This window comes from Pelophylax lessonae (genome assembly GCF_965119305.1).
Source record: "Pelophylax lessonae genome assembly, chromosome: 1".
Classification (NCBI taxonomy): Eukaryota; Metazoa; Chordata; class Amphibia; order Anura; family Ranidae; genus Pelophylax; species Pelophylax lessonae.
Window position 1 is genome coordinate 628,080,234 of NC_138768.1, and position 22,754 is coordinate 628,102,987.

General features: G+C 40.0%; 1 protein-coding gene across 2 annotated transcripts in view; it reads right to left on the minus strand.

Moving 5' to 3' along the window:
- TRPC3 (transient receptor potential cation channel subfamily C member 3) overlaps nt 1-22,754 on the minus strand; it is a 288,110-nt gene that overhangs the window by 70,361 nt on the left and 194,995 nt on the right. For both annotated transcript variants that reach the window (XM_082247949.1, XM_082247950.1), the window contains exons 4-6: nt 10,267-10,431; nt 4,564-4,780; nt 1,922-2,155 (exon numbers count right to left, since the gene is read on the minus strand). In XM_082247949.1, the coding sequence (XP_082104075.1) occupies nt 1,922-2,155; nt 4,564-4,780; nt 10,267-10,431 (616 nt within the window). The remainder of the gene's footprint in view (nt 1-1,921; nt 2,156-4,563; nt 4,781-10,266; nt 10,432-22,754) is intronic.

Genomic DNA, 22,754 nt, shown 5'->3' on the forward strand with positions numbered 1-22,754 from the left:
GGTGCACAGATGCAGTGTAGTTCCACTTTCGTATCTGTCTTTCCGTGTTCTGTTAACATCTGCAAGGCTTTAAATAGAACTGACTTTATTGTTTCTAGGCATCCCATTGTCATTTTAAAATGCTAAAATTTGCTATACGGTACACTAATCCGATCATCTGAAAGTGAACAATCCAACCCATGGAAGATCCTTCTTTCACGCTATTTGCCATCCCCTATTGGGTTTATGTCAGGTGATATCCCAGTAATCCCTGTGAAGCAGGTTGGTGGGTAGCTTCTTTTTATTACTCTGTTATATTATAATTAGATGAAAATGTCTAAACTGCCAAATAACTTGCATCAGAGAAGCCAGTCTCACAATACAATCATTTACACGAGGTTCAAATTGTGATTGTCACACAGTTGTTGATATCACAGGACAATCTCTGTATGGCCACCTTTATAAGGCGTACTGCATTTGCAAGGGAACGATACATCATTACTGTAGCTTAAATGATTACTATTACACTCGGCTGCTCACTAGCTAAAAAACATCTCCCAAAGATACAAGACATCAAACAAGCTTCTACTTAGTGGAGAAAAAAAACAAGTTCCAGTTAAATGCTTTGATCAATTCATAGTGTGCTCGGCATCCACAGCGCAGAGCATGGCCAAGGGCAGTTTGATTAATTACAAACCCTACCATTTGTGTTTCTACATACCAGTCTAATGACAGCCTCCATTTCTACAATGTAAGTAACCTGATATAGGCTGTCTGTGATTTATTAACATAATAATTACTCGGCAAGTCTAACACACACTATAATTCATGAAACACATACATCTAGAACAAATACAAACAATATTGAATTCAGATATCAATGGTTAGATAACCGGTCTCTGTCCTATATAACACATCATGTTATTAAATTACCCCTCGTCTAATAAAGGCTAATGCAGGAAATGGAGTACATGGTATGACGTGCTACATTTACTTATGACTAATTGGATAATACTACTTCATTTTGCAACTGTACTCTAAGCTAAAGAAAATGCTGGTATGTCTAGTGTATGTTTTTTAGCTCAGGGTATATATTACAATTTGTGAAAATCCAAACGATTGCTGTAACTTAAAATTTCCTATTTGTGTTAAAAAAAAAAAACAAAAAAACATGCATTTTAAAAAGAACCCGTTATAAGAGAAGTATAGGAGATGAACCCTTCATAAAAATCGTAGTCCTAGGCTTTCGGGCTGATGGTCCAGATTTTTCATTGACCTAGAACAAGTTATGTATTTTATTGAATCTATTAGGTCACAGCTCCGACCTGGCTACAGCATAGCAACTTAGAACCAGTCTGGTGTTAGGAACAGAGACAGAAGTCATGATGTCCTATATTACGTTTAGCAAGAAACCTGAAACACCTGTATACAATTATGACAAAGAAATCTATGCTTTTACCCATATTTGTACAATGTACTATCAGGCAGTGCACAGTTGGCCACTGGGGTATAAATGAATGGTCCTCATGGCTTTGTCTGATACACATCTATAAAGAATATACATCTTGCTTTTTGGAATGTAATGGAAGTGATGGCATGTAAATACCTTTTCTGCCAAGAAGTGTTGGCTCTCAGTGGCTCACACACATGTGTGCTCAAAGGATGCCGCATGCATTTATAAGTGAGAGTCAAGGGAAAAAAAAATCTTTCATGGTTGAATTGTGACCTTATTTCCAATCTCACTCATTTTGTCTACGCCAGCTCAAGACAAAGGTAGAATAAACAGAGGAACAATTTTTATGGATGTTATCTTGTTATTCCTAATTCTATTGCGGTGCTTGCCTCTTAAAACTTTGGAGCATGCTATGTTTTAAGTAGATATACCACCTAGAAATCAAAAATGTATATTTCATTTCAAATATAAATGGCAATGTATTCTTACCGTAGGTAAAATATTCCACTTCAGGAGGAAGAGTAACCAAGGAAAGGTCACTTTCTTGAATATTTTGGTCCACATACTTTTGAGCTTTGGTGGCTTGCATGAAAGCTAATAGTCTGGCTGTGAAGGCTGCGATAAAAATGGAGAGCATACCAAAATCTAAAACATTCCACAGCTGAAGAACATATTCCCTGGGACCTTCTATCCACAGCTCCTTACACTCCGACCACATCATGCCTGCAAAAAAAAAAAAAACAGACAGCATTGTTTGTAGTGCTTAATAGGATAATTCCTTTTGATGTGCCACTACACTGCTATCTAGGGAGCAACCATAGCCATCATAGCCATTAAAAAAAAATAATAATAATTTTTGCTCTGGTTTTGCATTCTCTGAAAACCAGAAAGAAAAAGCTCCAGGCTGCATTTTGTTCACCTGCACCCACAGAAATGCATATGCTGAAAATGTACTACTAAAACGGAACTGTGTCCTCTCAGCAGTTGCAATAATATACAAGTACAACATACTTTCTCAAGTGCACTCAACATTCTCCCTTGAAACTCTCCCTCTCATTGTTCTGTCACTGTTGCTGCCATCTTCTCCAGGTGTTCTTCTGGGTCTGACGTCTTCTTTCTTCAGCTATTTGACCACCACTGAAGACATAACTTCCATGGGGACCTACTTTGCTGGAACCTTGCTTTTACTCCTTTCATTTTACGGATGCTGAGATTGTACAATGCTTATGCATCACAATTAATGTGGTTGTAAACGCCAATCATGAAGCTTGACCTACATATACCTGTAGTGTTTACTTATCTCTCTCAAAAGCTCTAAGTGACATTTTTTCTGGTGCTTCATTCCTCTGTTATCAGCAGAGTCATGTCTGATAAGCTCTCCGACACATGAAATAACAGCAGCTGAACATTTGTGATGAGGAAAGAGCTTAGAGGAAGATTAGCCGGGAGCTGGTCTATTCAGACTACAGCTCTGCATGTTCCTTCGTTCCTCTGCCTATGTGGAGGGGGGTTTGGCCCTTTTCTCTAATCAGCTCCCACACAGTGTAAGCCCAGACTCCCCACCCACTGTTGAAAGAGGAAGAAAGACTTTTAACACGATCTGCACTTTCCAAAGTGCAAAGGGGAAGACAGCAGATATACAAGTAAAACTTATGTAGGGAGAATTGTTTTATCTCTGTGTATCATCTGAGGCTATTCATTAGACTGGGTATATATGAGGGTTTACAACCACTTTAAGGTATCATTAAAAAAATGGTTGGCAGGAAGGGAAAAGAGCTACAAAGTTTTATGTGACATTAAAATTTGCCAGAGAACAGTTTTTACATTTTACGTTTAGCTATTCTTTATGTGGTACAGACTTTGCATTGATGTTTCTGTGCAGTTTTGATTATTTACAAAATGCAAGCAAATCCAAACCTTAACTAGAACAATAGAAGAATAGGCAACTGAGGGGTTGATTTACTAAAGGCATATACAGACTGTGATTCTGCAAGTGCAGTTGCGCTGGAGCTTAGTAAATAAGGGGAAACTTCACTTTGCAAAGAATACCCAAACACATGCACGGAAAATTAAAACAAAATAACATTTTTGCTTGCATGTCACTGGATGATGGAAGTCAGCAGAGCTTCCCCTCATTTACTATGCTCTGGAGCAACTGCACAGTCTATTTGCCTTTAGTAAAACAACCCCTGAGTATACATAGGTATTACCGTTCAAAGATTCAACATTGTTCATGAACACTGTCTGCTAAGAGGTTAAAATTCTCTCAAAAGTGAGTCATACAGTACAATGAACACGGTAGCGTAGTGCATTATTGAAAGGTTGTGAAAATCAAGCGTACGCAAGAGGCGTTAGCATCTTAAAGGTGTGAACTGTTCAAATTCAGCAGAATACCTGTTTCATATAACATTAACAGCAACACAAACAACACAAACAGGATAGGGAGGAATTTAATCAAAGCTGAGCATGATGATAGATGATAGCTAACTGTTATTTTTTATATCATTTTTTAAAAATATTTTTTCTTTATTTGCTACATTTAGGATAATTAAGTTGGATGCTCACACATAACTTAGTAGAACAGCAATGTGCATAGGCCAACCAAACAAAAGTCACGTTTATTGATCTTACTGCTCTTAACATGCAACAAAGAACAGCTTGCAAGGAGGCGTTAAAAAAAAAAAAGAAAAAAAGAAAAGAAAGTATGCAAGGGAAAAGTTTGACAAAGACCTTTTCTGACAGTCATTAAAAAAAAATAAAAAATAGAGGTAAACATACTGCCTAGCTATCTTGTGATGCTGCACTGGGGCCCCAAAAGGCAAAAAGCAGCTCATTAGAGGGTTACCTGTTTCATCATGTAACTTTATATACTAGAGTAGTGCTGGATCCAAGGATCTAGTTAGAAATAATTAGGCTGTGATTGAATAAATGGTGCAGAAAACAGACGCAAAATTGTAAGCTTCATATATGAGCAATGGATAATGTACAGTAGGTACCATGTTACCTAATGATAAAAACAGATTAGTCAGGTGTTTTCATGGCAAGCATGTATGCAAGAACAATGAACAGGAATCCAAACCAATTTCCAACAAAAGCAATTTAGCTAGGTCTATAAGAAGAAAGAAACCTACCCACGACCCAGACCATTATGAGCATTTCTGTCCATGTAAATCTTGTGGTCTTCACTCTGAAAATCTGCTTTGGGTATTCAATTACAGTGATGTTTGGTAAAGTTTTAATGCCTTCAAATCTGTCAGATGCATTAAACACGAGCAGGCACAGAAAGATAATAAATGAAGCAGCATGAGCCACAAACTTCATGAAGGGACTGCGTAGTATCTTGCCAAGCTAAAAAAGTAAGCAGAATATAAATTAGTGATGACCATGTTCTCTGTTTTAGACAATAGATGGCAGTTGGATTTAGGAAATTACATGCTAAAATATATTTTATGCACTGCTGCATCCTATGACAATGCATGCTTATGTGCCAGGGGAAAAAAATTGCACTTTTTCCAGTGGAAAATATGCAACCAAATATTTGCAACCCAGCCTGGGGTGTGTATGAGTAAGGCAGGCTTATAGGTAGAAGAAGCGCAACAAGCCAGTCAAGTGGTAAGTCTTAAGCCCAACAGGCAGCAATTGTAGTACACTAACACAGGGTACTCAAACAACAGGACAATGGACCAGTAGGCAAGGTAACAAAGAAAAGCATCATCATGCCAAGCAGAACAAGCTATGTATCGCAAATGGCAGCTACAAATACGTTAGTCCATCTGGATTGGAGTACTACAAAGCACAGTTATTTAAAACAGGCTATGGGTTGATCATTTTTTTAGTGGGTTGTCTATTTACACTATTAGGTAATGTGTAGGTTTAGCATTGTTTAAAACCTCTCCTGCTAAAAAAACCCAGGGCACAGTGTTTGAACTGACAATTTTCACATGAGACTTTCCTGAGGCCTATACTGTTGATGTATATATTTCATTGCTAATCTTATGATGCCTTGTCAAAAAAGCTTCAACTGTGTGTCTTTATTTGATGCTTGTACGATTAATTTAAAGGTAGAGCATTTTATGTACATTTTCCTGTTTCTTCTTGTAATCAAATAAATTACTGAATAGGAAAAAAAAAACACCCAGGGCAGCCTCCTTTTCTACTTAACTATCACATTGGCCCTCTTCTAAGTTTGAGGTATATTCAGAAAGATATCGTAAAAATAAATTATTTTCTTGGTTTAGTGTACACTTTGTTTTATGTTTCTAAAGCAATTTTACACAAAGAGACACATTTTGTGCCGTCTCTGGATGATTGGATCAGACTCATAAATAATAGTATCCTATACCATAAAAGTACTCTTGGAAACAGAATGCCCTGGAAAATATGTAACTACTGGCTATATTCTCCACAAATGGAATCTCTGCAACCTGAAACCTGAGAGTAGATATGTTGCTCTTCTAGTTTGACCCTCTGAAAAGTTTAGATGAAGCTCATAATGTCTTTATATACTACTTTATATACTACTTTGGATACTCTATAGTAGCCACTCCCAACCAGGGTTTAGTGAAACCCTAAGATTCCTTCAGAGGTTGCTAAGGGTTCCTTGAGCTGTGGCTGATTGACCTCCTTTTTAATTATGCCTGCATTGTCCTAGGGCAGCCATTGATTTTTCTGTCTGTAAGGGAGCATTTTTCCCACTGACAGCAAATGAACTGGTTTTAGTAGGGGTTTCCCAAGACCAAAACATTATTTAAGGGTTCCCCTGGGGTAAAAAGGCTGCTTTATAGTATCAATCGTTATAGCTTACACTGAAGCAAGGAGGCCACCCTTAAAATGTTTTGTATTTTGTCCTTTTTATTGTATTAAGCTGAAAACGAAATAAAAAAGAAAATATATTAAAAAGAATCAAGATATTATATAACCAAAGCGTCAACATTTTACCTTTCTGGGAAGATTACTTTTCTTCGGTAATTTTTAAAATACAATGCAAATGTTTAAAATAAATCTTTGCATTTTTACAGATTATGTATCCTAAAAAATCTGCCTATAGAGACTTATTTTCTAAAGGAGTACATTTTAACTTACTGTGACTTAGTGAATGAGATTAAACTCTGTTGACTACAACCTTCCAATTACGTGCAAGGCAACATCCTTGTTTTTTTTTTTTTTTTTTTATTTACTTGCACATGATTGGGTATTTTGTGCAAATCATTTTTTTACTATATTCACTAAGCTACAAATACATTTTTTTTGCAAAGTAAAAATTCACTTTGCTAACTGAACAGTTGAAACTCCTTTAATAAACCCCTCTTGACTTTCCTCCTAAAAAATGGAAGCTTTTTACAGTATGTGGGCACTCCACTGGCTTGTGCCCCATAGCTGGATATTTGCATTGTGAGATCATCTAAAGCTGACCATATACAGCTCAAAGTTCAAGCGTTGGATGGCCTTGCAAGCCCCACCTGTCTCAAAATAGTTGATTTAAAAATCAACTGAGCACATTGTAAATTATCGTCTGAGCAAAGACAGTCCTATCAGTCACTGTCACTGTCACTGGTATTCAGGGAACTATAGGTGCTGTGGCTGCCTAAATACAGCAGCCAGTAGTGACATTTCCTCCACCCATATTATTTAGCATGGATAAGGGAAATTAATTTAATTTAGTGTATGGCCAGCCATGGAGGCACTGTTGTCCCTGACTGTTAAAATTTGGTGATGCCACTATTGTGATGCTCACTGTTTTTTTCTGGAGAGGAACCTGTACCTAAAGCCTTGAATTACAAGAAACGTATTTCTTTTTAATCCAAGTATTACACAGATTAGCAAACGGGTATATTGATTATGAAAAAATTTGATTATGTTTTGAACAAAGGCACAGAGCATTCTCTAATCACGTAGAGTACTAGCACTACAATCCAATTGCAGGTAAAGGGTGGGCTAGAGCTCGCTTCATTCACCGTGTCTCCAATCTGCACACAAACATCCTCCAATATAAGGTGAAGTTGAAAACCAGGTGAGCATTTATGAAATCAATCTTTATTCAATCCAAAGGAGTACATACTGTACGTTCTAAATAGAGCCAACACGGACATGTTTCAGCCCACAAGGGCCTTAATCTTTAAACGTATGTACTCCTTTGGATTGAATAAAGATTGATTTGATCAATATTTACCTAGTTGCCGACTTCACCTTACATTGACAGAGCATTCTTCACTTAAAAGGCAGGTTTTACAAATTGCTAAAGGAAATAACCGTGGCAGTAGACTATCGATGACTTTCTAATGCAGATTAAACTTTCCTGTTTGTTGTTTTGGGTAATGCTTAAACATCTCATCGATCAGTATGTGCATAATGAGAAAAGTTTTTTTTTTTAATCAATACATGCCATAAGCAGCTTACATTAACATATTTTGTTAATATTCATGAGGATACTTTATTTTAGTGTGCACTGCCCTTGAGTTCAGTGGAAAGAGTAACATTGCTTTTTATTTCAATATTAAATAAATAAACAAGGATTTCCTTAAACTTTTTTTACGGTTCTGTGCCCCGTGGGACAAAGCACATGTATTACTTTGTCCCAGGATGCTAGGTGCCTTTTAAGCATAGCTTTGAGGTTGGATTGGGCGCCTCCCCTTCCTCTCTCAGTGGTTGTCCGACTTCATAGCTAGGAATGAAACAATTTGTCTCGGTTGCAAATACTTTCTCAAGACAAGCTGTGGCAAGAAGAATGCAAAGGGACAGGAAGCTAACATCCCCCCTCCCCCTCTGCATGCTTCTTGCCACCGCTTATTAAAAAGCAGCTATTTTTAGAACAGTGAAAAAAAATTATACTTTTTCTTTAACCACTTGACTTACAACACCTTTAACCTTTATAAACCCCCTTGGTGCTCAGGGCCTTTTTTTTTCGGTTTTGGACATGTCTTACAATTGCTGCTTTGTTGTGGTTGCTTCACTTTCTTTTGATACCGTACTTTAATTGATACACATGAAAATATTTTGACTGTTGATTTTAACCACATGAAAAAATTTAAAAGATGGGGTATAGTGTTTTTTTTCTGGGGTTCTGGTGCTAAAATTATTGTTCTCACTCTGATGTTCACAGTGATACCTCACATGTGTAGTGTGAACACCCTTTACATATGCGTGCGGGACCTACGTGCAAGTTCACATTTGTGTGTGAACACCTGGGACAGGGGCACTTTAAATTTCTTTTAAATTGTACTTTTTTATTTTTTTAAATTTCTTTTTACACTGTCTCTTTATCTTCATTTTGATTAACTTTAGCACTATCACAAGGGATGAACAACATCCATTATGATAGCATAGTCAGTGACAGGTACTCTTTACTATTAGACCCCAGATATATCCTCTCTTGGCAGCGCTGATCAGCGTATTCTGACAGCAGGGAAGTCTCCCTGCTGTCAGAATACAATAGCTCAGTGGGGAGGATTCCTTCATTAACACTGAATGCATGGAAGGCGGAATTTAGTAATTTTTTTTTTTTTTCGCTTAATCCACTGGTTGAATGAAAAAAAAAAAAAAAAGATTTATCTCTGGGCTACTATTTCTGTTTTGGCAATTTCCACCCTAACGTACTAGGATAGGGCTATAATTAGGTAGCAAATGTGGATACAAAGATTTTTATTTCCATTGGTTAGAAAGAATAAATAGTAAAAACTTAGAAAAAAAAATTAGCATTTTTATGTATTTTTTCCTAACATAATTCTTACAGAATTTGCACACCCTCTTTACAACCAAGTATAATCAGCAAAGTTTGCTGATTAAAATTATATCACATTAGGGAATTATTGTAACATTAGGATAATATTAAGTTGGGTTGATGAGGGCACATATTAGCATGATGGCAACTTTTATACGGGTCTGCAGTTGCTAACAATTTGAATGCGTGAGCATTTTATGCTTGTGCAGTGAACACAAATGCAACTTAGCGATTTTTCTCGGGAGGGAATATTTTTAATTGGTCTCATGCACATAGTTTCTTTTGTCCATGCAAAGTATTATTTGAGCAAGAGCACAAGTGCTGCATACTAAGTTCCATTTACTAAGCTCCCTGGCAAATTCCCTTCAAAAGTGCAACTTCCTTTGCAAAGTGAACAACCTATTTGCCTTTAGTAAATCAACCCCAGTGTCACTTGAGTGACAGTTCTGAGTTGGCTGGGCCTACTGAACTCACATCCGAGATGGTGACACCCAGCAGCAATCTGAGGGCTTTTGGATGTCAAACCAAGAGAGGCTTTTACAGGTAAATAATGTAAAATACATTACATTCAAATACAATCTTATGAAAAAAATGTTGAAATAAATGGATTGGTAAGTGGTTGTAGGCTGCAAAATATCACAAGAGTATCTCCACCTCCACACCAGTACTGTATACACCAAGAATGTCAGCCTCAGCACGCCAAGTTCCTGTACCCTTCCAAAGCATTCAATTCAAAGAGAGAGCTGTAGTTTGACAAGAATATTTTATCTGGTAAAAGATAAGTGATCTGGAACATCCTAACAGAATATTAACACTTTTCAGCCGAAAACGTAGTCTTAGCTATGACTAAGTCTTCAGCTGAAATTCATTACAAAATACATTGAATATAACATATATGATATAATAATTTTGATGATTACATCCAGACTAAAACAAGTAGTATCACTGAAATATATGTTTTAAATACACCAACACTGGAACATATGGGACCAATTTATTGCACTTCAGTGCCAGCATCACAGTATCCTAGAAATCCAGTCCTGTAAATGGAAATTTTATCAGAAAGTGCCCAGGTGTGAATAAGATATTTATCAGCATATTATTTTTATTTAATTACCCGGCTGCATGGCGCAATCCAGTAACCGACTGCAAGGAATGGCAGTCCCAGAGCGACAACCAGGACAACAAAACATTTTATAGCGATTGGCTGTTCTCGTAATCCTGAGAGATTTTCATACCAGATGGTTAGTAGTTGCTGTTGGCAATTGGGATGTGCCACAAACTGCAAACAAAAGGAGAAAAATGATCAATTGCATAAAGCGGGTGGCTACCTTAAACAGTACTTGTCATATTAAATTGCATCTAAAGACATGTTTTTCTTTTTGTGTTGGATTAAGTAGGGAAGGGTTAGAACCAATGCCATGTTTTTATTGCTGTCTGTGTCCCTGCTGAAAGGATTTACCCTGTCTATTTTTCCTGGTGACCATTGTCACTTACATTGAAAGTAAGGGAAAATTCTAAATTTTGATTCATCAACAAAACAGGAATAGAGGGGACATTGTTTTAGTGACAACTGTCTAAGAAATTTTCTCTCACGTGTATCTCCAAGACAGGAAGTGAGGCACAATCTCCCTAAAAGGACTCAGAAAGAAAAATAAAACATGGCAGGGCCCTTTACTACTCTAATCTAAAATTACAAATAAAGTTTTGGCTTTAGCAATTGCTTAATGGTAGTCAACTGCTACTTGCATGCTATAATAATTCTATTGAATTACCTCCTGCATATTACTACTAGACCAATAATTTGACAAGTGGCCTTTTTCCAAAAATGAGGCCCATAAAAAGGAGTAGGACTGTGCATTGAACTAAGCTAGTTGAGATTGCATATTAGATTGCCTGGATTTCTGGCTCATTGGGCACCCTGGAATAGCAGAATTGACATGCGGGCACCTGGAGTAACATAACTGTCAGCTTAGTAATAATAAAATAATCATAGGTATACTTTAAAAGGAAATCTGGCATACCAGATACATGTACAGTAGGTTGCGGCTGCTGACCTGATGCTTTAGCTTCAGTACTTTCTGCATCTCTGGCCTGAGTGTCCTTATATCTATTAACCGCTTGCGGACCGACGTAAGTAGATATACTGCGGCGGTCAGCCCCGGCCAGGCAAAGTGAGGTATATATACGTCACTAGCCTGTGACCGGTTTGTGAGCCAATAATGGGCGAGCGCGCGCCCGCTGAGGCGCGCACCTGCCGCAGCTCGTTCACGGAGGAGTCCGCGCGTGTGACCGGCGGACCCTTTGTCCGCCGGTCACACTACGATCGTCGGTAGAGCGGGAGAAAGGCGGGTGGCTTATGTAAACAAGCCGCCTGTCATTCTCCCCTGTGTAAAAATGGAGATCAGACGGTTCTACTGTGTAGAACCGTTGATCTCTGTTTTTACAATAGGAGACCTGTCCCACTACAGTTAGAATCACGCCCCTAGGACACACTTAACCCCTCCCTCTCCAATACAGTTAACCCCTTCCCTGCCAGTGTAATTTTTACAGTAACAGTGCATATATATAGCACTGATTACTGCAGTAATGTCACTGGTAACCCCAAAAGTGTCAAAAATGTCAGTCAAGGGTCCGATCTGTCCGCCGCAATGTCGCAGTACGCAAAAAAAATCGCAGTTCACCGCCATTACGCGTTAAAAAAAAAACAACAAAAATGACAAAAATCTTTCCCTTTGTTAGTAAACGCGATAACTTTTGCGCAAACCAATCAAAATACGCTTTTTGCGATTTTTTTACCAAACATATGTAGCATAAAACAAATTGTCCGAAAATGTTAAAAAATGTTGATTTTTACATTTGTTTTTGGGAATTTCATATAAAAAATGTGAAAAATATTGTTATTTTTGCAAAATTTACGCTCTTTTTTTTGTTTATAGCGCATGATCAAAAAATCGCACAGGTGATCAAATACCACCAAAAGAAAGCTCTGTTTGTGGGAAAAAAAGGACGTGAAATTCGTTTAGGTACAGCGTCGCACGACCGCGCAATTGTCCGTTAAAGTCACGCAGTAAAAAATCGCAAAAAACCCCCTGGTCGGAATGGGGGTAAAATCTTCCAGGGCTTAAGTGGTTAACTAATTAGCTCCATTCTGGTTCTGGGTCTAAAATCAGGCTCAGCCAGACATTTTCAAAAGGAAGACCAGCAGTGTTAGCCCCAAGATGACTGTACTTTACTGAATCTCTCTCCTCCACAAAATCTCTTCAGTGATTAATGTGTTACTACAACCACAGCAGTAAAATCAGTCTGTATATGCAGTAAAACATGCTTGTTATACTTACTGTGGAAGGGGTAAATGCTGAATTGTGTAAAAATGCTGTTCAGTCCTGTGTCCTCTGATCATCTCTTTCTTCCACTGACTCCAATATATTTCCTGATATTTACAGAGCCAGGGGTCAGGCTGCACATGCTCAGTTTGGTGTGTATTGCTAGAGAGATTTTTTTTTTCTTGGAAAAGTGCATGTGATCCGCACAGGGCCAATCAGCACTGTCTGGACAGAGGGTCAGGGACCCTCATAGAAGTCACAAGACTGCTCTAACTGCTGCTAAAAAAAGGTATTTAGCAGTTTATATTTACTAAAATAATTGCATTTCCATGTTCTGTGTACTGTGGAAGACCAGATATAGTGACTGAAGGGTCCTGGGTTTAGTAACACTTTAATTACAAGAGGTAAAAATGCTGTCTGGATTCAGGTGTTTATATGATTATAACAAATGGGCTACCTTTACATTCCTACAAGGGTAGGAATAAAATGAAACCCAGGATATCACAGATTAAAGTGTATGTGAAGCCAAAACTACTTTTAATCCCTTCCTGCTGCCGCCTTCTGGCCCTTTAAGAGCTTCCAAATGCTGGGAGGCGACGGTGGGCATTCAGGTCATGTGAGCACTGTGATTGGCTGTCACAGTGGCCACATGATCAGAAAGTTATCGATCGCAAATATGCATCCGGAGCTTTCCAGTTCCCGCCGGTGACTGTGCTGGGAGCGTGCACTTTAGCTCCACCCACTGCAGATAGATAAAAAATGTAAAGTCAGCGAAAAGTAGCAGAAAAAGTGAAGAAAAGTGCAGCTAGCACTAAAACGTGAAAGGGTGGAGTGAAAGAGTGCTGAAGTCTTGCTGCTGCAAAGCTTTGCATGTGGCAGCCATCTTTGCGAGTTTTTGGACACTTGCTTTTTATATTGATTTGTTGAGTTCATTTTTTAAAATAAAAAAATTCACTAAATGAGCATTTTTGGCTCCTGTGGTGAGCACTTCTTTTACACAGCTGTACTACATATCTGCTGGCCCTGGAAAGTGACAGCCTTACCAATTCCATTACCAGAGGGTTACTATCCTTTAAGAGACCACACCTAAGAACAAGATGATGTGATTCATCCTTCTTGGGAAAATATCAAAATGATGCCTATAATTTAACCACTTGCCAACCCCTCGCCGCAGATATACCGCGCCAGGCTGGCTCGGCTGCGTGAACCGAAATATGGGTACGTTGGTTTGCGGGAGTGCTCCTGGGCAGCGGGGATGCCGATCCACGGGGCCGGTGGCCGCAATTGCCGCTTGGCACCCACGATCGCTCCCCGTTGAGAGAGAATGATGGTCTGCTGCTGTAACCCCTTCCCTGCCAGTGTCATTATTACAGTAACCCCCATTGTTATCGCGTCTACAAACTAGGGGAAAGATTTATATCATTTTTATTTATTTATTTATTTTACTAGTAATGGCGGCGATCTGTGATTTGTGGTGGACAGATCGGACCCCTGACTGACATTTTTGACACTTTTGGGGGTACCAGTGACATTACTACAGTAGTGTTATATATATGCACTGTTACTGTAAAAATGACACTGGCAGGGAAGAGATTAAATTGGTGATCAAGGGGTTAAGTGTGTCCCTAGGGGCGTGATTCTAACTGCTAGAGGGCGTGGCTAGTGAAGTAATCACAGAGACATACGATCCTACATAGCAGGATCACATAGCCTCTGTCATTACTTCAGGGAGAAGACGGCTGTGTTTACATCAGCAGTCTGTCTTTCTCCCTCTCCTGAGGGAGATCGCGAGTGGCCGGCGGATGTCCGGCGGTCACACACGTTGGCTAGGCAGGGAACGAGCCGAGGCAGGAGCGTGCTGCCAGCGGCCACGCTTGCCCCCTACAGGTTTATGGGCGAGCGACGTAGGTCTACGTTGCTTTGCCTGTAGGGGGCTGACTGCCGCAGTAAATAGTCGTGCGGCGGTCGGCAAGTGGTTAATAAAAACACAAAAAGCAAAGAAGGCCAAAAATTTAACAGGGTTTTAAACACTTAAGGACCGGAGGATTTGGCTGCTCAATGACCAGGCCCTATTTTGCGATTCGGCACTGCGTTATTTTAACGGAAAACTGCGTGGTCGTGCGACGCTGTACCCAAACGTAATTGACGTCCTTTTTTTCCCACAAATAGAGCTTTCTTTTGGTGGTATTTGATCACCTGTGTGATTTTCATTTTTTGCACTATAAACTATAAATAAAGGGCGACAATTTTGAAAAAATTACAATATTTTTCACATTCTTTTATGTGAAATTAAAAAAAAAAAAATGTAAAAATCTAATTTTGTTTAACATTTTAGGCCAATTTGTTTTTTGCTACATATTTTGGGTAAAAAAAATATCGCAATAAGCGTATTCTGATTGGTTTGCGCAAAAGTTATTGCGTTTACTAACTACGGGAAAGATTTATGTCATTTTTTATTGTTTTTTTTTTTACTAGTAATGGCGGCGATCTGCAATTTTTTTTTGCGCCACTGCGACATTGCGGCGGACAGATCGGACCCCTAACTGACATTTTTTTACACTTTTGGGGGTACCAGTGATATTACTACAGTGATCAGTGCTAAAAATATGCACTTACTCTAAAAATGACACTGGCAGGGGAGGGGTTAACATTACTGGTGATCAGTGGGTTAAATGTGTTCCTAGGGGCATGATTCTAACTGTCAGGGGACATGGCTTGTGAAGTAATCACAGAGACATGCGATCCTATATAGCAGGATCACATAGCCTCTGTGATTACTTCAGGGAGAATGACAGACGGCTGTGTTTACATCAGCCGTCTGTCCTTCTCTCTCTGCTGCGGAAGATCACGAGTGGCCGGTGGCTATCGAAGCCGCTGGTCACACGCACTGGCTCTCCAGCTAACAAGCAGGGGGGCAGGAGTGTGCCACCGGCGGCGTGCGCTCACCCCCTAGAGTCTCCTGAGCGAGCGACGTAACATAACTTCGCTTTGCCCAGGATGCGGGCAGTCGTTATGTGGTTAAACTGATCTCTACTATATTTAAAACCAAAAATAAAAGAAACTAAACATTTTGGATTTAGATACTTGTGAATGTCATGCTGCTGGGACAGTGGACATCAGAAAATGAAATAGTGACTGTGGCCCAAAGTTGTAGGCAACGATAATATACAGTATATGAGTTAATACCCTGATCTCAATATAATTGTATTTAGTTAGGAACACAAACAGTATAGCATTAAGTCATTGTTTTGAGATTTTGTATAGATTTAAAACGATATGTTAACATGTCAGAATTTCCCTTTTAAACATTCGGTGTCATGGGTTACAGACAAATTTAGTTACTATGGTGTTTTTGTGGCTGATGATGTTATCTGAAGTTTACACGTTATTATCTAAAATATGATTATTATTTAAAATAAAAAAAATAAACTGTTGACACAGCATCGCAAACGCTATCAACCATTACAATACCAGAGTCCTAATGTATGTGTCAAATGCATGACTGCAACTGCTGTGTCTAGATGGAAAGAGCTGTGGTGCTGCTTTTAAAAATGTAGATAAATAAGAAATGAGCAGGTTGTGTAGAATTACGTTTTGGACTATAAAGTCAAATTATATGAAAATAAAAAAAGGAATAATGAAAATAAAATAAACTGCATTTTATTAATTTTATTAATATTAGATTATTTTCTTATGTGTTACTGAGGATGTGCACTGCCAGTTACTGTTCCAGAGGACTACAATGATTGTCATTCCTATTGTGACACATTTACATTATGCACTTTAAATACACCTCTTTAAAATCTGAACTCAAAAGACAAAAAATAAGCCTACATAGTAAGTTAGATATATGAAACTAACACAGATGAACTGCAGTTTATAGACCTTATAGGCACAACCAAACAAAGTACAATAAAATCTCAAATTTTTGTTGATGCACAAAAAGGAGTTTAAAAACATTTACATATTAGCAGTAGCATTTTGCACCCAAGGTCAATAAAGGTGGTGGCCTTGTACAAATCACCCAACAAATCTATGTACAGATTGTATGTCCAATTGGTATGAATAGTAGAAGGTTCCACCACCCCTTCACAAGAGACTCAATATGTTTTGCTTAATTCGCTTTCTCAGGAGCACAAGGTGGAAGACCCCATATTAGGAGGAGGTCTTACATATCTGAACTGTTATTATAGCCTAATGAGTGATCTGTTTTTTATTATTTCTCTGGGGGTCCCCTATTTTGGGATCAGTGTTAATACATATCTATTGAGGATGGCTTAATTCCACTCCTTTTCTACTGGCTTGGTTGCTATGCGTTTGTGACCCTTAGTGAGTGAACTTTGACATATACTATTTAAACCTAAAGTGTCACTAAACCTACATAATAAAAAACTATCAATAAATGCTATATTACGTGCTGTTTATGCTCAATAACTCTATGAGATTAATTTTCCGTATTCTGCAAAAAACCTGGTTGATCCTGCTTTTCTCTATCTCCCCCTTCTGATCATGTCCCCAATTCAGCTAGGAATTTTGCAGCTGTAGTGGAAACTCAGCACATGTTCAGTTTTCAATGAGTTTCTATTCTGAGCATTTCCTCCCTATCACATCTGAGCAGCCCATGCGACTATAGAGTCACACATGTGAGCGTTTACTCATTGGTAAATGACAGCCCACTCCCTCCCTCCTCTTCAATGCTCACTAACCAGCTAAATACAATGGTGTTGGGATATTACATGTAGATTAATGATTTACCTCCCTCATATTTCAAGACACAGGCTGGAGGGGCGTGACACAGCCTGTGACTGGCAGAAATACGCCCACACCATGTTATTTTCACAAAATAATAAAGATTTGATTTTATATATATATATGTTCTCCTCCACTGTCAGCCCATCCATAGGCTGCTGCACCGCTCGCTTCCTGTCAGCCCTCCTCATCGCTGTCACTCGCCACACATCTGCCTGATATCAGAATTTTCAAAAGAGTGTTTGAGGATAGCCTGTCATCTTGGATCCTATAGAGATTGAGCCGATCTTTTACCATCATCTGGTAAGCGTATTGGCATGCCACTCTAACGGACGCACTGCGGAGGATTGTATTTAACATTGCTGTGGTGGAGGACTTTATATATCTTTATATATTTTTTCTACACCATTGTCACCCTAATTTTTGGAACATTTATTTTATTTTATTCAGTTAGATATATTTCATTATTATAATTTTTTTTCCTTCCTTCTGAATTGTGCACTTTATTACATCAATTTTTTGTTATATTTGATCTTACCATATTGCATCTTGTGCACATGTGTATTTATTTTGATTTAATTTATTTATTGTTATTTATCATATCTAGCGCAGCTACATTTTTTGTATTCTGTTTAGGTGTTTTTCTCACTTCTAGCTGCAGCTTTATAATTTTGATTGTGTATTAGCGCGGTTATTTTTTATAAATAATTACAGTGCCATCATCCATATACAGAAATAGAAGGGGCAATGTAAATTAAACAGTGTGTGATTATACCCGTCTGTTTCTGACCTTTCTTGGAGAGGCTGAGGTCAAAGAGGTACCTTCCTCCATATGTGTAGGGAATGCCCTGCCATAAAACCTTTCTGGGCTGCTGTTTAAGACCGTATAGTGGAGATCCTAGGCATATATCTTCCCCTTTCTCCACTGCACTTCTTGCTCCATGTCCCCACTCTTCCATTTACCCACTACAAACATAGTGCTCTCCCTCATCTCGTCACGCTGTTAAGCGTCTCATTCCTATCCATTGGAAGAGCCTGAGGGTTCCAATTTGTGGTCACTGGACCAGGAAGGTGACTGAGATCATGGAAGCTGAGAAGTGTATGGCTACATGTAAGGGTACCTTAGATTGGTTCAACTCTATATGGGCCTCATAGAGATGCCATGTATCTGGATTGCTCTCAGTCTCCTCTAGCATAGATACAGCCCTACAGCCCTTCTTGCCTTGGCAGACCCATACTTTCAAAGACTTGTCCAGGCGCACCAATGATGTTGACATCCTTAGTTGACACTGACTGTTGCAGGTTCTTACAGTGTGTGTTTAGTATCACTTTAATGGAATCGCTATAAGGAATGACATCTGCACCTAAGATTGTAGTATATAGCCAGCTGATGCTATTGTTTAGACCTGGGCTCTGTGTCTATGGTTCTCCCTTACCTGGGTTATTGATCTTGACCTACGCCATTTGTAGCATTTCTTTATAAGAGCCTTGTGCTCCTGAGGAAGTAAATTATGTAAAATATATTAAACCTCTTGTAAAGGGTTGATGGAACCTCCTACTATTCATATCAATTGGACATACAATCTGTAACTAGATTTGTTGGGCGATTTGCACTAGGCCACCACCTTTAATGATTTAGGGTGCAAAACGCTATTACTGTATGTTTTTAAAAACTCATTTTTGTGCATCAAGAAAGCTTTGTAATTTTATTGTACTTTGTTTGGTTGTGCCTATAAAGTCCATGAACTGTGATTCAAATGTGTTTGTTTCATATATCTAGATTATCTTGGAACGTGGCCCAGTTGCAATACTAGGGTTGACGAGTGTCCACACTGGTATCAGGACAATATCCCCCCGGACAATATCCCCTGGACAATATCCCCCGGCAATATCCCCCGGGACAATATCCCCCTGAAAACTTCCCCCTGGACATAATCCCCCCGGGACAACATCCCCCCTGGATAATATCCCCCCGGGACAATATCCCCCCGGATAATATCCCCCCGGGACAATATCCCCCCGGAAAACATCCCCCTGGACATAGGGTTAGGGTTAGAGGGGGGATATTGTCCAGGGAGGATATTGTCCGGGGGGATTATGTCCAGGGGGGATTATGTCCAGGGGGGATGTTTCCCGGGGGATATTGTCTGGGGGGATATTGTCCTAGAATCGTCCACACTACCACCCAGTGGTTCCTTGTTTATCTATTTTCAATCTTTATTGTAAAGCCGGCCATACATGGGTGGAATTCCGAACAAATTATCTAAATCCTATTTATATATTTTTATTCTAATTTCATACCATTAGTGGGCCGCAGCAATGACCAATTTTTGTGTGGCCATCAACTTTGAGTGATCAGACATGTTGGAAATTTCAAGTGAATCTGCACTAAATTCTCTGAATCTCTGAAAATCATAATCAATAGGACAGATTGTAGATCTGCATTTAGAGTATAAATAAGAAATATAGGTCGTATAAATGTAATTTATCAACAGACTCGATAATATTTGTAGTGATATTCCTTTATACCAGGATCCGCAGGAAATTTTAATCAGTTAGAGGTAAAGCAGAAAGCATGCTAAGTGGCTTATGGCTTGCTCACACCAGAAAATATTAAGGCTGGGTTCACACTGGGTGCAAATTTGATGTGGGTTTCACCACATCCAATTCGCATGTCAGGAGACTTTGACCGGCTCTCAATGGAGATGGTTCACACATCTCCGGGACGGCTGCGGAGCGGATAGCAGAAGAGTCCTGTGCGTCTTTTGGTCTGTTTCAGGGCTGAATCCAGCCAAAAATTTGGGCCTGATTCGTCCCTGTATCAGGGACACACTGGACTCCTGCTGTGAGCCGAACTCAGCCAAAAGGGTAAGTTCACTTTTTGGAAAAATTAATAAATGCACATTTTTTTGCAGGTAAAAAAAGTTTTTACAGCCTGTAAAGCAGGGCTCAAAATTTCAAGTCCTGAGCTACTAGCCAGGCCTTAAGGGTTACTCGCCACCAGTTGCCCACCCAACTCCTACCCTGCCCCGCCCCTAAACACGCCCTCATAAATTATCTCATAAAATGACACTGTTAATTGTTTTTGCATTAATGCAGAAACTACAAAAATAAATATTAATAACAATGTTTTCAGTGCCCCCCTCATCAGTGCCCATCAATGCAGCCTATCAGTGACAATCAGTGCAGCATCATCAATAAAGCTTATCAGTGCGGCCTCAACAGTGCCCATCAGTGAAACCTCAACAATGCCCATCAGCGCAGCCTGATCAGTGCCCATCAATGCAGCCTCCCCTGTGCCTATCAATGCAGCCTCCCCTGTGCCCATCAATGTAGCATCACCAGTGCCCATCAATGCAGCATCACCAGTGCCCATTAATGCTGCCTCCCATGTGCCCATCAATGCCGCCTCCCCTGTGCCAATCAATTCAGTCTCACCCATGCCCATCAATGCAGCCTCACCATGCCCATCAAGGCAGCCTCACCTGTGCATGTCAATGCAACTTCACCCATGCACGTCAATGCAACCTCACCCGTGCACGTCAATGCAACCTCACCCATACTCCTCAGTGCAGTTTCACCCATGCCTGTCAATGCAGCTTCAACTGAGCCCATCAATGCAGCTTTACCTGCACCCGTCAATGCAGCATCACCTGTGCCTGTCAATGCAGCTTCACCTGTGCCCGTCAATGCAGCTTCACCTGTGCCCGTCAATGCAGCTTTACCTGAGCCCTTCAATGCAGCTTTACCTGACCCAGTCAATGCAGTTTTACCTGTGCCCGACAATGCAGCTTTACCTGAGCCTGTTAACGCAGCTTCACCTGTACCCATCAATGCAGCTTTATCTTTCCCCGACAATGCAGCTTTACCTGAGCCTGTTAATGCAGCTTCACCTGTGCCCATCAATGCAGCTTTACCTGAGCCTGTTAACGCAGCTTCACATGTGCCCATCAATGCAGCTTTATCTGTGCCCAACAATGCAGCTTCACCTGTGCCAATGAATGCAGCTTTACCTGTGCCTTTCAATGCACTGACCAGTGCAGGGGAAGAGAGAGAGAGGAAGGGGAAAGCTGGCCAGATAATGACAGAGCACGGATCATCCCGCTGTAACAGCTTTAATTTTAATTGCCGGGCGCTCGCCGACACACACAGTCCCGCCTCCTGGCCCGGCTCATTTGATAGACGTCACATGTCCTGGTTGGCCAGGTGTTCTGTCTATCAAAAAAGCCAGGCTAGGAGGCAGGACTGTGTGTGTCAGCGAGCACCTGGCAATTCAAAATAAAGCTGTTACAATGGGATGATCTGCGATCTGTGATTATCCAGTCCATCGGCTGGCTGGCTTTCCTCTTCCTCTCCTCTCTTCCTCTGAGCGGCTCCCGGAGCAGCCCCCACACTCGCCCTAAATAATTTTCCACTCGCAAAATGCGAGCAGGCGAGTGAAAAATTTGAGGGCTGCTGTAAAGCATTGTACCAGCAATCAGCAGATGGCATGCAAGTCTCCAGCATATCTGCCAGTGTATCTGCTTGTCAGTGTATCCCGATACAATCTGACTGGAAGCACGAATGAACTACCACGGCGCTCCACAGCATCGTGGTAGTTCATTGAAAACTAAAAAATGTCAGCCACGAAGGCTGACGGACCTTGTCGTTTTCCATGCACAGAGACCTGTCAATCAGTGAAGCAGCCAGGCGGGTGGAACCCCGCTTGGCCATGTTTTTTTTAATTGTGACAGCTAGTGGTGTGCTGTCACAGCAGGGATTGGGGAGGTGCGGGGGACGGTCCATTCGTAACATGTTACATGTTACACCCTAAATATATGGATGTAACATGTTACGAAAGGTGAACTTATGCTTTAGAAAATGCATGCAATTAAAGAGTATGTAAACCCAACATTTTATATTCTCCATATGGGCCTGCTGTACCATGTACTTGTATGAAAAGTAGTCTATTCTCGTTGTAATGTTTCCTTTGTGTGAAATCCCTAGTGTTCCTTCCACTCCCTCTGCTTCCTTATCAAAAACTGACCACACTAAGCATAAGAACACACTGTGGTCAGTTCTCTAGCTCTACTGCTCTCCTCCAATAATTAGACTTATACTGCCTAAACCCCCCCCCCCCCGCACAGCCTTTCGCTGGGAAGATTAGTGTAATGCTGTTTCCCCTCCCCCAGCTCTTATGCTGCTGAGATGAGAAGGAAAGTAATCACTTATAAAAAGGTTAAAAAAGGTATTGATAATGTTTTTTTATATCTTTACACAAATGTTTTGCATTTTATTTCTATTTTAAACTGAATGTTTTGTTTTACAAGGTGATTGTTTACAATCACTTTACCACATGCACTGGCATGCATAACCTGTGATTTTACAGCATACTGTGTTGCAGCACAATTTTGTTACTGCGGGAGCCAACCTAGCAATAATTGCTGTTTGGAGGGCCTATCATGCACATGTAGTCCCCGAAATACAAACATCTGACTCACATGCGACTCATTTTTCCAAACAAAGGGAGACAACAAAAAGTGAGAGGAAT